This window comes from Anas platyrhynchos, chromosome 18 (genome assembly GCF_047663525.1).
Source record: "Anas platyrhynchos isolate ZD024472 breed Pekin duck chromosome 18, IASCAAS_PekinDuck_T2T, whole genome shotgun sequence".
Taxonomy (NCBI): domain Eukaryota; kingdom Metazoa; phylum Chordata; class Aves; order Anseriformes; family Anatidae; genus Anas; species Anas platyrhynchos.
In genome coordinates, this window is record NC_092604.1 from 3,175,776 (window position 1) to 3,190,437 (window position 14,662).

The 14,662-nt window shown below is 44.1% G+C and overlaps 1 protein-coding gene across 4 annotated transcripts in view; it reads right to left on the reverse strand.

Moving 5' to 3' along the window:
* RABL6 (RAB, member RAS oncogene family like 6) overlaps positions 1-14,662 on the reverse strand; it is a 56,825-nt gene that overhangs the window by 3,918 nt on the left and 38,245 nt on the right. For all 4 annotated transcript variants that reach the window (XM_027471076.3, XM_013095018.5, XM_013095019.5 and 1 more), the window contains 5 exons: positions 13,167-13,525; positions 10,812-10,974; positions 3,930-4,142; positions 2,818-3,163; positions 848-1,019 (listed from right to left, as the gene is read on the reverse strand). In XM_027471076.3, the coding sequence (XP_027326877.1) occupies positions 848-1,019; positions 2,818-3,163; positions 3,930-4,142; positions 10,812-10,974; positions 13,167-13,525 (1,253 nt within the window). The remainder of the gene's footprint in view (positions 1-847; positions 1,020-2,817; positions 3,164-3,929; positions 4,143-10,811; positions 10,975-13,166; positions 13,526-14,662) is intronic.

Sequence of the window (14,662 nt, forward strand, 5' to 3'; positions counted from 1 at the left end):
GGATTACCAAGGTATGTTTTTATACTTATCCCAGAGAGAGGAGATAGGAGGAACCCACACTGGATTATTAGAAGTGCTAAATGGAAGTTTAATTATTGACCTCGGCCTCTGCAGATACACTTCTACCTATTCCTAGTTGTGCTGCTCAGCAACAAAAAATCACAAGCCAATGAAACCATCACTGCCTGTAATACCTTACTTATACTTCTGTAATACCTTTTCAATGATAAACCTCACTTAAGTCACTTCTGTCTCCCCTTAAATTTTTAACTTTTCATCTTTCTGGGTGACATCAGGGACAGATGCTTTGCAGTAATGCCAAGAGAGCAGAAATCATTTGCACAACTGAAATTTGTTCCCTCAGAAGACTGAGGGAAAATAAAAAGCCCAAGGAGTGCTTAGGTTATAACCAGAAACTCACCCCAACTTTCCCCAAAGTAGAAGAGGAAACTGGCAGGGTAAGTCCAAACATTTTGCTCACATTGATCCAAATTCTCGAGGAGGTGGACAGTGCAATGCTGAGCATCAGTTCCCAGGCATGCAAAGTTAAACAGGAAGCCTTACAGAAGCAGCTCGTGAAAGATGTGCTCCTGCTTCCAGCTGGGACAGAAATAATACATGGCATATGCCATACATGAGGCAAGTTCTCCCAACCCCCATGGGGAAAAACATAAAGTTATTTATGTTGTGTTAAACCACATTAAAGACTCACACAGGGCACTGCATGAAGTTGCATGGTATTTTATTTAGTGCAAATTGGTTTGCTTACACCCTGGAACCACTTTGGGAAAAACAAGACACCTGAAAAACAAAATCAGCAAGAGTGGAAATGTGGTGTGACCATTACCTTCTTCACTGCTCTCCTTGGGACCAGTTTCTTCCAAACCCAAACCAAAGAGATCTGAGTCATTTTTCAGTTTAAAGGAGTGGACTGTTGATTTCACAGGCTGGGGTGGCTTTGCCAACGAGGCATCATCATCAGATATTTCAGAGAGATCTTCCCGGACAGGGAATTCATCCTAGAGACAAGAAAAGACCAACAACGCAGACAGGTCTTTCAAACAAAAATCTCTAAATATTTTGTATACAGAGATGTCAGCATGTGCGGAGGAGGGAAGGAAATGGTAGCTGAACTGAGCTGTTATTGCCTGAAAATCAATGACTATGATACTGTAAGCTCTATTTATTTCTTGCTACAGTAAAATGGCTAGATAGCATTGATCCTGGAAAGCACACTCTGACAACTTATCATTCATGACACCAAAATCAAAGACTCAACTGTGTTAGCCCAACAGCACCAGCCTTTACTTGCCCTGGTGAGGCACCTCTGTTTTGGGGAAAATCAAATCTAAATAGCTGAAAACAACTCCAGATTTGACAGACAAAACCTTCCTGTGTAGCTCTGGGGGGTCTTGCACATCAGAGGCAACATGCAGCAGGGCCAAGAAAGCAGTCTGTGTTTGCAGAATAAATCTGTTCATCAAGTCAAAAGGGAATGTGCTCTCAGTGAAAATTTTCCTCTTCAATGTGGGCAGAATGCTGCAGAGACTAGGTATTACCCCCCAAATCCTTTGCTTCTCTGCACAATGGGAGTGGAAATGAAGTTCAGTATTCTTCTGTACATGCAACTAATCCTCTTCAGAATTTAACCTTTTCTTTATATCCTCCAAACTGACCACAAACACCTCACTCTGCTGATGATTTAGGCAGTGTTCCCCTCCTCCTTGCTTAATGGTGGTGTTTTTACTGCTTCACCTTACCAGTACACCTTGTACTTGAAAAGCATTCATAAGTTCTGAAGCATCTCCCTAACACTGTTGCAACAGCAAGTTCTCTCACAAATCCCATTTCTCATCATCATTTGTTACATGTACCATCACAGTTACAAAAAGTAAACTTACTCCAAATAGTTTTGCTTTTATATTAAGATGCCAGGAAAAGCAGGTACTAAAACACTAAACGAATGGAAAATTACTTTATAAAAAACAACATGACCCATACCAAACAGTGAAAGAAACTGGGACAGCTGTATTTACTGCAGGTTTGTGGAATGATGCAAACATATAAAACACTCCCAAAAAACAGCTGGCCTAGACACTTGGGGTACCTGGGGTACCTCAGAACAGCAACTGTCCATCCCAAATCATGACTTTCAGTTCCTACAGAGATTGTTCTGCTGGCTGTGAGTGCAGATCACTGAAATCACCAGTACCTAGACTCACAGCAGCAAATTCTTATGAGCACAGAGAAGATGCTTGCATTATCTTGGTCTATAACACACAAGTCTAGGGACAGGAGCCGAAGGGACTCCTGCTCACATATATCATAGCCATTTTACAGCTAGCCTGGCTATAATGGAAAGGTTGCCCCTCTTCTTGGGTAGATTTTCCTACTTCTGTAAGGAGCTTTGCCAAGCAAATTTGGCATGGCCTTTAGATTGCTGCATTGACTCTAAGGAGCTCACTTTTTCTCTCTCTCTAGCATGCACATGCTTCTACATATTAAACTTCATGTGAAAATCCACCAGCTTAGTATTTCATACTTTCCACACTACTTGACCGACCACACTCTGGATTTACTGAGAATAAACAGCACGTTAAAATCTGTGAGCACAAACCTTGTTGCTGCATGGTTTCACCAATCACAGCGTTAGTGGGTTTGTGCTTAAATCAATTTCTTCAGGTTGCTTAGCACCTGACTTGCTGTGACTGCTGCTGAGAGACTGGCAGAGCAGATGAAAGCTCTGCTCAGTGAGATGCCTCAACACTTCAAGCTCAACTCTGCAGCAGTGCACGGTGATTCTTGCATATTATTTACCATTTTCTTCCTCTGGCTGTCAGATTCCTCACTTTCAAAGTCTGGGTCATCCATAACAAATGAGAGCATTTGAGTAGCTATTGGTCCCTCTTGATCACTGTCAGACTCCTCAGGCTTTTCCTCTTTGACCACTTTCTGTTTGAGAGCATGTCCTTTGCTTTGGGAAGTGGTCTTTGGGGCCTGGACTGCTGCTGGGGTGGTGGCAGCAGCTGGCGTACTAGTGTTGAGCTTGCTGCTGCTGTTTCTTTCAGACACAGAATGTGGAGGTAAACTGTCAGGAGGCTTCAGGTCAGTTGCTTTGGTCAGTACTGCTTCACTCTGTGGTTTCACAGAATTTCTGGAAGACCTGAGAAGAAAAAAACAAGTTGACAGAGCCTGTCCACACAACCATTCTGTGAGTCTGTGAAGCAAAGCACAACGACCAATTAATAGCTGAACATGCCTCAAGGGCTTCAATGTGCATCTCAACAGGAGATGTAAGAGATGTAGCTCATCCTGTGTGTGTCTGTATGTGCGTTTGAACACAAAACACTCAGATGGTGAAAGTATTTCTGGCAGTAAGTCAAATGCTGAATGTTCTCATGTCTCTGAGAATGCTGATGTACAGGTGCCTGCATTGGTGGGCCAAATCCAATCATCCTACCCACAGTGTATGATATGTGGAGAATATGATTCAGTTCATCGTTCTCCAGCACAGGATGTGGTGAATGACTTCCACTCCCACTGCAAGACTTGATACCTCTGTCCTCCTCACACTGCTATTAACAGACTTTCAGGAGCTCAGTTACAGTCTCTTGTTCAAACTTGAGAAAAAGGCTGGGCCATCCCCAAACAGAAACGTACCAGTGACCAAAGGAACACAGTGCTCAAAAGCACACTACAATACAGCTGCATCACACCTAAAGTAACAACAGCTACTAGTACCACAACCCCCCTCAGAAGATGCTGCATAAAGCAGTTCCAGCTCAAGTAAATCCAGATTCAACTTAAAGATGAAGGAATGGGCTCCAGAGATACCATGATTCCACAGAGCTGCACAAAAGTCAATGGCAGGACTGAGAAGAAGCCCAAGTTTGCCAGCACAATCCCACACTTCAGGATATGTTTCATACCTTTTTTTTTCATGTTCTGTGTCAATGCTTTCATCAGGTATGGGTATGACCTTAGAGTCCTTAACCTCTTCCTCCTCCTCACTGGACAGGGTGATATTCTTGCTGGGCACTCGCTCTGTTGCCAGCACGGGTCTGCTGGGGATTTTGTCATCCAGGTCTAGATCATCTTGGAAACCTGCGACCATAGGGTTCCCCCCAGGTGCCTCTCCATCACTGCAAAGTAGACAATGATTAGACATAGCACCCTGAAGACACGGTAGGAAAGACATGCCTCCCCTTGAAAGCACAGTGCCACTTGCCATGCTTTTATAGCCAATTTCAGGCCTACCTTTCCCCTGTCCAGGGCAGTTCTGCTGCTGTCTTCCTATTGTGTGCCCCCAGCCTACTGCCCCATTCACGCTGGACCTGCTCCCTGTAGGCTACAAGGGTGACACAAGCCCAGTACCAAAACACGTCACAGAAGGATGTCACACAGTGGCTTTTACTAATCAAGGCTAAGATGAGTAAGCTTTAGTGCTGTAGAGCAGCCTGTTTGTTCAACAGGGCCTCTAACAGAACATCCCTGGTCTAACATAAAAGGATCAGCCAATTGAAAAGTGGGAACCACCTGTCCTGATGCCCACATCCTGTAATGAAGCCTGATCATATACTGCCACTACTATGGAAATTCACTTGCAGCTATTAGCTTCTTGGAATGATTTCTGTTTTTCTGGTGTTCCCTGAAGCAGGCAGCTATTCAGACACCATAACCACGCTTTAACATTTCCCAAAATAAATTAACCTAAGGACACACTTTTAGAGCTAAGAGTCTGCCAGGCTCCATGAATATGATACAGCTATGTATTCAGAGTCATTTTGATAGAGCTTCACAGCTGAAATTACCAGCTGAAAGGTTCTTGTCTGGATTTCCCCAGGACTCAACAATTTTAATACTTTCTCATGGATTTACTCAGGTCAGGAATATAGATATTTTTCAGTCTCAGCTGATGAACCTTTGTGTTACCTTCCCCCATTCTATTTGCTTTATCTGCAACAGATACTCAGTTTCTTCCTGACAATCTACTGTGTATGATACCCACTCCACCGTCCTTTTGACTTGATAAGGACTGTACAAACACAGCATTTACTTTTACACAGAGATTTTAGAGTCATGAAAGGAACCACCAAAAACTACAATCTTCAATCTGGCAGATGGTGCCAGCAGACAGCCAGCACAAAGACACAGTGGAGGATGCTGTGCTGATGGGATAAGAAATGCCAAGGCCTAACACAGTCCACCTGACTAGTACTCACTTGGGCTCTTCTTATGGCCAGGTACTTTTTACACGTTAGTTTTAAAGAATAGTGCAGCGTTTGTGACAACAGTGTAGCATTTGTGACATAAGTGGCACTATGCTTATCACAACTAGCACAGTGACTACAACTACTGCTTGTCTGGGTAACAGCATTAAGAGCAGGACTAACATCCGTTCCCTCCTGCTTTCTATGTTGAGTCCTGAAATGCACCTCTGCTTTCAGGACTCAGAGCTCAGCTCCCAGCTAAACAGAAGCAGGCTGCTTAAGAACCCCTTCATTATTAACACTGCTGCTCTCATACTGAGCCAGAAAGGAGGGACACAGCCTGTCCCACACAAAGGAAAAGAAAATTGCTGTTCAAAGCAGCCTCCAAGTGAGAGATTTCTGAGGTATGTAAAACACTGGCAGTGTTTTTTCTAGAAATGTGTTGAAAAGAAAATGGAATCACACCTTAAAAAACAGCAGCATATTATCTTGAACAAGTGACACTGTATTTCTGTAACATGTCACCACTCTATTAAGCATAAGACTGTTCCTATTGCCACTGTCCTTCGACTGCACACCATACTCGACTTGCAGCTTCTAAAGCATTCCCAGTTTGAAGAGAACGTCTACGCGTGTACACACACATGCAAAGTGGGTCATCTCCCTTTGCAATGAATACACTGCCTCCCTGTATAACTTCCACACAAATCATTAAGCGACAGCTTAAGAGCAAAGCAAAGAAGTGAATATATGTCAGGAAAATCACTGCTGCAGTATAAACAAGGCCTCACAATGCAAAATTAGTACCAGCTTGTGGTCCTGAGATTCCAGCTGGAAGGAAGTCAGAGCATGCAAAAACAAGCATATTGCACCACTCTTGCCAACACCTGATACACTGCCAAGCCTGCATTAGTGTTGAGCCAACATGTTTGCAGGCACAGGTACCCACCAAAAATGACTATGCTCATGGAGGTCTGTATGAGTTACTGACCAAAGAGTGCATCAGGGTTTCCTCAGAGTGAGCCCTTCATCATGTGCGTGGAACAGCCCCTGGTGATGAAACAAATCCTGCTGCAGTCTGAGCATATGCTCTCAAACCTCACTTGACAAGTATCCCACCAGCCCTGCTGTACAGCTAGTGGATCCAGCCCCACCAGGAGCCATCAGAAGCCTTTTGCCACATTATTTTTTGAGGCTAGAGAAAGAGGAAAACAGGGTGAGCCTGCATGGCTACATTCCAGGAAATGGGGGTCTTCTAGTGTGCACCAAACAGTGCCCTCAGGTCTCCTTGCTTTGTCTAGCACAACTGAATACCACTATGTATAAAACAGAGGTGATACAAGCAAAGAACCAATTAGAAGTCCTTTAGATACAAGATGTCTAATCAATGCTTATGATAAATATCTAGTGACATGGAGAAAACTCAACAGCAATTCTGTTAGAATCAGCATAAACTTGCTTTCAAATAGACACCTGCAGCTTACCCATGGACCCAGGACAGCCTGAGCCAGCAAGAGGGAATGGGACAGTCCAGAGTCAGACTAGATCCTCTGATGCAGTCACATACACACCGGCTCTTGAGTATCAAGCTAAAAAGCAGCAAAATAAGTTCTGAAGAAGCAAACTGGAATAATTGCACTGCCTTCCTAATCAACTGCTAAGGAAACTGATTTGGTGAGTTCTTTTTACTGCAGGCTGGAGAACCATAAATGCCATTAAACAAAGTGCAGGACTCCATTAATCTCTTAAGATCTGCACTGGGATTTGGCTATAAGAACACCAAGAGACATCAGTACATGTTGAAAGTCTGAGCAGTTGTCTGATCATTGGGCAAGAAGTTCTTTGTTTCAGAGGCATGAGCTCTTTCCTTGCTGCTAGCATGCTTCAGAAAAAAAAACATTTTTTCTAACATCACTGCTCTGTGTCATCTCTTGCTCCATTGTTTAGCGAGCTGTTATGGAATACAAAATGAGAGAAGTTCACATAACATCACTGAAAACAATAACCCTGAATTCCCAATGTAACTAAAATGTATGAGAAATACCAAAATTTACAACCTCTTCTTGAAGCTTAGAAAGGAAAAGCAAGCAAGTTCTTATACATGGAAGCAAGCACAACACTGAGTTCAGGACACGGTTCAGTTACACACCATCCTGCTTCTAATAACAAGAAGTAACTACTTCTGCTTCACGTATGAAATGCACTGTGCACTAAGGGCTTCTTATATGAGCTAACTGAAAGACTCCTGCTTACAGACAATAAGAAAATATATCTTATTCAGGTAAGAGAATTAAGTCGAGGAATATTTAACACAAAGCCCATTTTCCTGCTCTGTCTTACACGGTTCTTCAGTTTAGGAGATTACACTCGGTCCTAACACACCCAGAAGAAATGCTGGCAAGCTGTGTAAGCTTAACACTCAGATCTCTGCTTTAAAATGTTCAGGAAACATGAATGCATCTCTCTAGAACGTTCTTAGGCTTTGTTCCTCACTCAGATTCAAGGGGGATGCAACTTCTAGTATGTCTGTTTTTTAAAATCAGTGACATCTCTATTAGGTTTCACAGAACTGTTGTGTTCTTTAGGTCCGAGATAAATATCTGCAGCAGCAGATTTTGTTGCAACTACAATAATCTACTTATTGCAGTAGAGGATAATTATTAGGGATTGTGCTTACAGAACTCTTATGCTGCTCCTGTGCACTGTGGGGTTTTAAGTGGGATCCTCAATCAAATCTGTTATTGCAGGTGACGGACAGAATCACTTAGTGCAGCTCTGAATTTCAGCATGCCTGGTTTATTATGGTAGGCCTTTTTTGGCAAGTAACAGAACGTAAAATTGGCAGACAACCAAGAAAACTGTGCAAACTATGTAAGAAATCAGAGCAAGACATGGATGCCATGCTGCAGAGAAGTGTCAAGCACCTGAAATCTCAGGGATGTGCTGCAAGGTCTTCTCCCATGGAAACAGAGCTATTCTAATAGTAGATGATTACCACTGTTCATCAAAAGATGAAGCTGTGAATGAGTGTTCTCTCTGTGCCCAGGGGAAGCCCAAAGGTAACTCTCTTTTTGCCCCAACCAGCTTGTATGCCTGGAAGGCTACCAAGACTGGGGACAGAACACAGAAGGGCTTCATAACAGTTGAGAATGCGACAACTCTACTGGCAAGGAGCAGAGCTCATTACACAACTGCTTGAGATGTTTGGGTTTTGTACACCTATTTGCTTCCAATAACTGATGCTTATTAGAAGAGAAGCCTGTGCTAAAGATCCAGCGTCCTTCCCACAGAAAGAACTGCAGCTAAAAAGCTCTAAGGGCACTCCAGGACCCAGTCCTTCAGCAAACCCCAAGAAGGTCAGGCTTGGCTCTCCTGACATCTCTTTGTTGAACTTCTTATGGTCGCTAGTGGGGTCCCTCAAGGCTCCGTTTTAGGGCCAGTCCTCTTCAATGTCTTTATAAATGATTTGGATGTAGGACTAGAAGGTGTTCTGAGCAAGTTTGCCGACAACACTAAACTTGGAGGAGTTGTGGACTCGGCTGAGGGTGGAAAGGCCTTGCAGAAAGACCTGGACAGATTGGAGAGCTGGGCGATCACCAACTGCATAAAGTTTAACAAGAGCAGGTGCCGGGTCCTGCACCTGGGATGGGGCAACTCTGGCTATACATACAGACTGGGCGACGAGACACGGGAGAGCAGCCCTGCAGAGAGGGATCTGGGGGCTGTGGCTGACAGCAAGTTGAATATGAGCCAGCAGTGTGCCCTGGCAGCCAGGAGGACCAACCATACCCTGGGGTGCATCAAGCACGGCATTGCCAGTCAGTCGAGGGAGGTGATTGTCCCGCTTTACTCTGCACTGGTGTGGCCTCACCTCGAGTACTGTGTGCAGCTCTGGGCACCACAGTACAAAAAGGACATTAAGCTGTTGGAGAGTGTCCAGAGGAGGGTGACGAAGATGTGAACGGACTAGAGGGGAAGACGTATGAGGAGCAGCTGAGGTCACTGGGCCTGTTCAGCCTGGAGAAGAGGAGGCTGAGGGGGGACCTCATCGAGGTCTACAACTTCCTCGTGAGGGGGAGTAGAGAGGCAGGTGACCTATTCTCTGTAAACACCAGTGATAGGACCCTGGTGTTAAGCTGAGGCAGGGAAGTCTACGCTTGACATCAGGAAGAGGTTCTTCACAGACAGGGTGGTCGCACACTGGAACAGGCTCCCCAGGGAAGTGGTCACTGCACCAAGCCTGTCTGAATTTAAGAAGCGTTTGGACTGTGCACTTAGTCACATGGTCTAAACTGTCCAACTCCTGGCACCTGTGTGGTGCCAGGAGTTGGACTTGATGATCCTTATGGGTCCTTTCCAACTTGGGATATTCTGTGATTCTATGATAAAAATAACCCAGCTTGGCCATAGCTGCAAGCAAGATACTTTGTAGGCCAGCATGTTTCTAGCAACTACTGTTTTTTTTCTTATTTTTTTTTTTAATTTTAAACAAAAAACATCTACGTATGTGTTCTACTGTCATAAGGGATGGTGATTCAGGCTGACCTGCATTAGGCAGGCACTGAGCTTCACACACAGCACTGATTTCATGTTGTTGTGGTTGAACCAAAGAACACTGAATCATAACAAATATGTCAAAAGATGCAGAATCCAGATTCACAGACAAGCTGTGTAAGTGTTTAATTACTCTCTTAGTTAATCCAGTGGTGATGACAAGAGGCAGCAGGCATAGACTATTCTAAGCAGATGGATATAGAGCCTGAGAGTACTCTTGGGTCACCTCTCAAATGACAGCCTGCTTTCAGACAGCTTTGCTGAACATCCTCTTGTCAGAGCAGCTTGGTATACCACAATCCCTTTCTTAGATAAAAAAAAAAAATCTAGGAGAAAAAAATAATAAATAATAATAATTAAAAAAATAAAATCCAGCCTCCATAAGCTCAGCTCTCTCCCATTTGAAGGATACTGGGAAGGGACATTAGAAATGGACAGAGGAACAAGAAGGCCTTCCCTAAGGCTTTTCTGGAATCTGCAGGCAAGCACAGAGAGACATTTCCAAAGGAGCACAGCCATCTCCATCCTTCCTTCCAGAATCCTGCTGAGCCATGGAGTGCCCCCAAGAGTCCTCCAAAAACCACAGTCCTCCTCATAATGCCTCCAAAATGGCAGTATCAGGCCATGAAGGAACCTGTCCATTCTTCGGGCCTCTGCAGCGGCAAGTTGTTCAATAGGCAAAACAGAAAAATCCTGCAAAGTGCACCAAGTTCCATAAGGAAAATACCTCAAACGTTTCATCACATTGGTTAGAACGGAAACCCTTCCCGATAAAAAGCAACCCATGGGTTTATCACTGGTCATGAAATGAAGACAGCAAAACCAGGAAGGTGATAACTAGCTTTCACTGCCATTCCCCTGATTCCCAGGAAGTAGTGTGTATCATTAAAAGGGAGACAGTAACAGACAGAAAGGAATAGGGGCAGCTAATTGCTCTGCAGTCCCTTTCTGAACAGTTGTAATGGGTTAGCTAGGCCTGAGCAATTATTCAGATTGCACATCCTGGTACATCCCTGTCTTGCTCTTGCTCCACCCTCTTTCCCTTACCTTTCACTATCAATACAGTGTTTAGTCTGTAGTTTCCCTTTGTCCTTCTGTGGAACTGGGTCTTCTAGAAAGCTGTGATCCAGGCTGTCATCAGGAACAAAGTCCTCCACACTCTGTACTTTTGTAGGGGCTTCAGGACGGGAAGGAGGAGTAGCAGCAGCATCTGTATTAGCAACAGTAGTTGTAAAACACTGAGTTCACCACAAGCAAGACAGAAGTTTGATTTTTACATATCTATCCTGTCCAGGGCCCCTTCAGCACACAGATAACAGCCACAAAGCAGGACCTCAGCTATGCAGCAACGGAAGAGGAAAGCTATGAACAGGATACAGAAACCAGTCCAGAATCTCACATGAAGTCACTCACAGACCTCGTGCAGCCACTGTGGTTTACAAAGCACAAGGTTGATCCAGCCTCCTAGATGAGTCTGAAAATCTCTTTAGAATGGTAGCTGATTCTGCTGTACAGTGAATACCACAACTGACTATACCACAACCAGATTTTTGTACTTACACTGTATGCATCACTCCTGTGTTATGTCCCTTCATTATTCTTTCACCTTTTCCAGACTGTTCAGTTCACTCATTCAGTTCCTCTTGCTTTTTAAACTGTATCTGTCAAAGGCAGGATTGTTCATACTGTGCTTTTAAATGCCCTATGTTACCAAAAGCTCTTGAGCTTTTGCAAATAAAAATAAAGCTACTGCAAATAAAGATTTGCTTTAACACAAATTATGTGTAGACACACCTTTACCTATCATCAGGGTATCGGGACAAAAGACACTTGAAGTCTAGAGAGATTAATATTTTCAGATTTGCAGTATTAAACCTTTTTCTTCCGCCTGGACTGCACTTCACACCTAGGCTCTTTTGGGTGAGCAAGCTTTCTATATGAATATAGATTTTGCCCTAATAGCACAGCTTTCAGTTTACTTCTGCATATGAAAAACAGTCTTACTAATGTCACTGATTGTCTTTGGTCTAAGAAAAAACTCAGCCAAAAGAATTAGCGCTGCAAGACTTCAATGTAAAGATTAAATAACAGCTCCCACAGAAAACACCAAGTATTACTTTGTGATAGTGATTTTCAACTGCTTTCCAATTAGCTAGTCCCTAGGCATGTTCCTGTAGAGTTGCAGACCCTTGGCACACTACATAAATATAACAACAACAGATCACTTTTCTCCTTGCTGCTTTTTGCAACCCTCCTAAAAAGCACTCCAGAGACCCTAGGACTGCAGGCCACAAGCCTAAAGAGGTCTTGAGCTGGATTTGGTGGTAGACCACTAGCCTTTTTTATACATATCAATATGACCAATTTTTTTGCCAACAAGGCATTTCTAACATTTTCTCCTCTTTAATTGTTTGTTTCTGGATAGGAAGAGTCATAAACAAACTGGAATGGGTGTACTGTGTCATACCTGGTAACAGATTCAGGATGCAGAACACTGTGTACAAATCTAAAACTGAAAGATTTCAACATCTGAAACTGCAAATCATGTTCCCAGCACCTCCTCCTTTCTTTCTGTGGGTGTTTTGAGAGTACTGTGAGCTCTAGGGATTGACAGTTTGAGAGGGAAGGTATTTCCAAAGGGTGATTCAAACCATGTCACGCTAATAATTTTTAGGCAGTGCCAGCTCTGCAACTCCCGTCAGCTTCACAAACAAAGTGAATGTGACAGGCAAATTAAGGTCCAGATCAGTAAAAAAGAATGCAGCAAACCTCTCAATGCTTCTGCCCTGCAACTTCATCTAGCCAGGGTTTGGACTGAATGCTGTGCCACTCTGCTCCATTGTTTACTAGTGCTAAGGAAGAAATCAAGACCGTCTGAGGAGGAGAGCAGCCCATCTTCAAAGGAGCTTATTTCCCTGGAGGGGAATCCATTGCAGAGCCTGGACTTACGTGATCATTTCTGGCTGAATAACCTTTAAAACCAGCACTCTGCTGCTTGCTGTTAACACACAGGAGCCCCTTTCAGCTGCCAGACTTCTGTGAAGACAGTGCTTCAAATAGCTTCTCTGATGATTTTTCTTGCTATTCAAGAGGTGTATGTGCTCCTGCTAGGAAGCTGACAATTATTTTATTAGTGTCCCCTGGGTGCTTAGTACCTTCCTCATGAAGCACACTACAGCCCCTGTCCAGCTGGCTGAACAGCCCCTGTCCAAGTCCAACACAGAGACAAACAAAAACGCTGATCAGGAGAAAAGAAGCAAGTGACCATGTAGCTCTCCTTGGATGCGTTGCACAAAAACAGGGGCTAGGTTTCTCAGACAACTGTTTGCTTGGCCTCTCACTGTGGAAAAGCAGAAAAGAAAACAGAGAAACACCCATGGGTGACACCCTGTCTAGACATACCTGGCTGGGGAGGAGAGGGGTCTGGCGCAGGAGATGTCCCAAAAAGACGTGAAATGATGCTGCGCTTCGGAGGTGGGGCTGCAGCTGGAGGTGCTGGAGTGGTGGTAGCTGGTAGAGGCGTATGCGGCTGCTGAGCCTCAGGTGCAGGCACTGGTGAAAAAGATGAGGGGGGTTCAGGAGAGATGGCAGAGCTTGTGGAAAGAGGCTGTGGTGGCTGTGGGGTGCCAGGGCTGGAACTGCCTGTCGATGTGGAACTTGGAGGTACTATGGGTGACTGGGAACCAGAGGAAGGGCTTTGCCCATTAGTTGTTGGTGGTGACGTGTGTCCTCGACTTCGGGCTTCCATCATTTCAAGGAAGCTGCAGGAAGATAAATTACAAATATAAGTAATGGAGAAAACATGCCCAACAGAGTACAATGCTGTGCTGCTTTGACTACATGCTGAGCTGGGAGGGTACAGGCCTGCTTTCAGAGCTGCCACAACTCCCTGGGTCATGATAAATCTGGTTCACCCATGTGCACTGAAGTCACACGATCTGCATGATAGTGTGGAGAATCCCAACCTGTTCTGCACTGCAGGATGAAACCTACGTTTGTAATGCTGCTGGGAACGCCCTGGACAGATAGACTATAACAATGTGCCAGGGCTTGAAACTCAACCTTAAGTCAGTACTTGGACATATGCCTCTAAGGGAGTAAGTGCTACAGGAATGGCACATTTCTACATTCTGCAGAAGAGATCAAAGTGTTCAGGAAATCTTAAATACTATGAAAACATCTTCTTTCAGCCAAGAATGGATTTGTGAGGAGAATCCTTGAATTTAAAAACAAACAAAAAAAAAACACACACCAAAAAAAACCAAAAACAAACAAACAAAAAAAAAGCAGCTATCCAGAGGCTCAGAGGACTGACTGCAATTATTCTCACAACATGCAGATATATGTGCAGTCTCTTCCCTTGTACACACACGCCATGTGTGGGAGCCACTTGAACCAAGCAGCAGATGCTCTGAAGCAAACTGCGGTCCTGGTTGGATTCCTGACTCAAAGAGCATTAAAGCCTGAACAATCAGAAAGGGTAAAACGCTACATCCTTTCGAAAAATGAAACCAAGTCTGATCCTGCTGCAGCCTCCTTCTGCAGCCCATTTGGTTAACGGTCTTTTCACAAGCTTGATGAAATGAAAAGGCTTTTTCTATAGAATGGTCTCAAAGTAAGATCTGTTACGTGTAGCACGTCAAAGATATACAGATAGGATACCTGAAGTGTATCATGTATAAAATCTATCAAGTGTCATTGTCTTGCTTCCTTTCATTGAGCCTAATAAACTCATGTGCCCAGAGGCTCTAGGTCCAACTGCTTCTGCAAGACAGATTTAGTTGTGCTCCAGGCAATGAATATGTTGAAATGGAGACATGCTCTCAGAGCACGACCTTGTCCTGCAGGGAGTTCAGACAGACAGGCACCTTCACTGGAATGATTCTTAAGCACAAGCA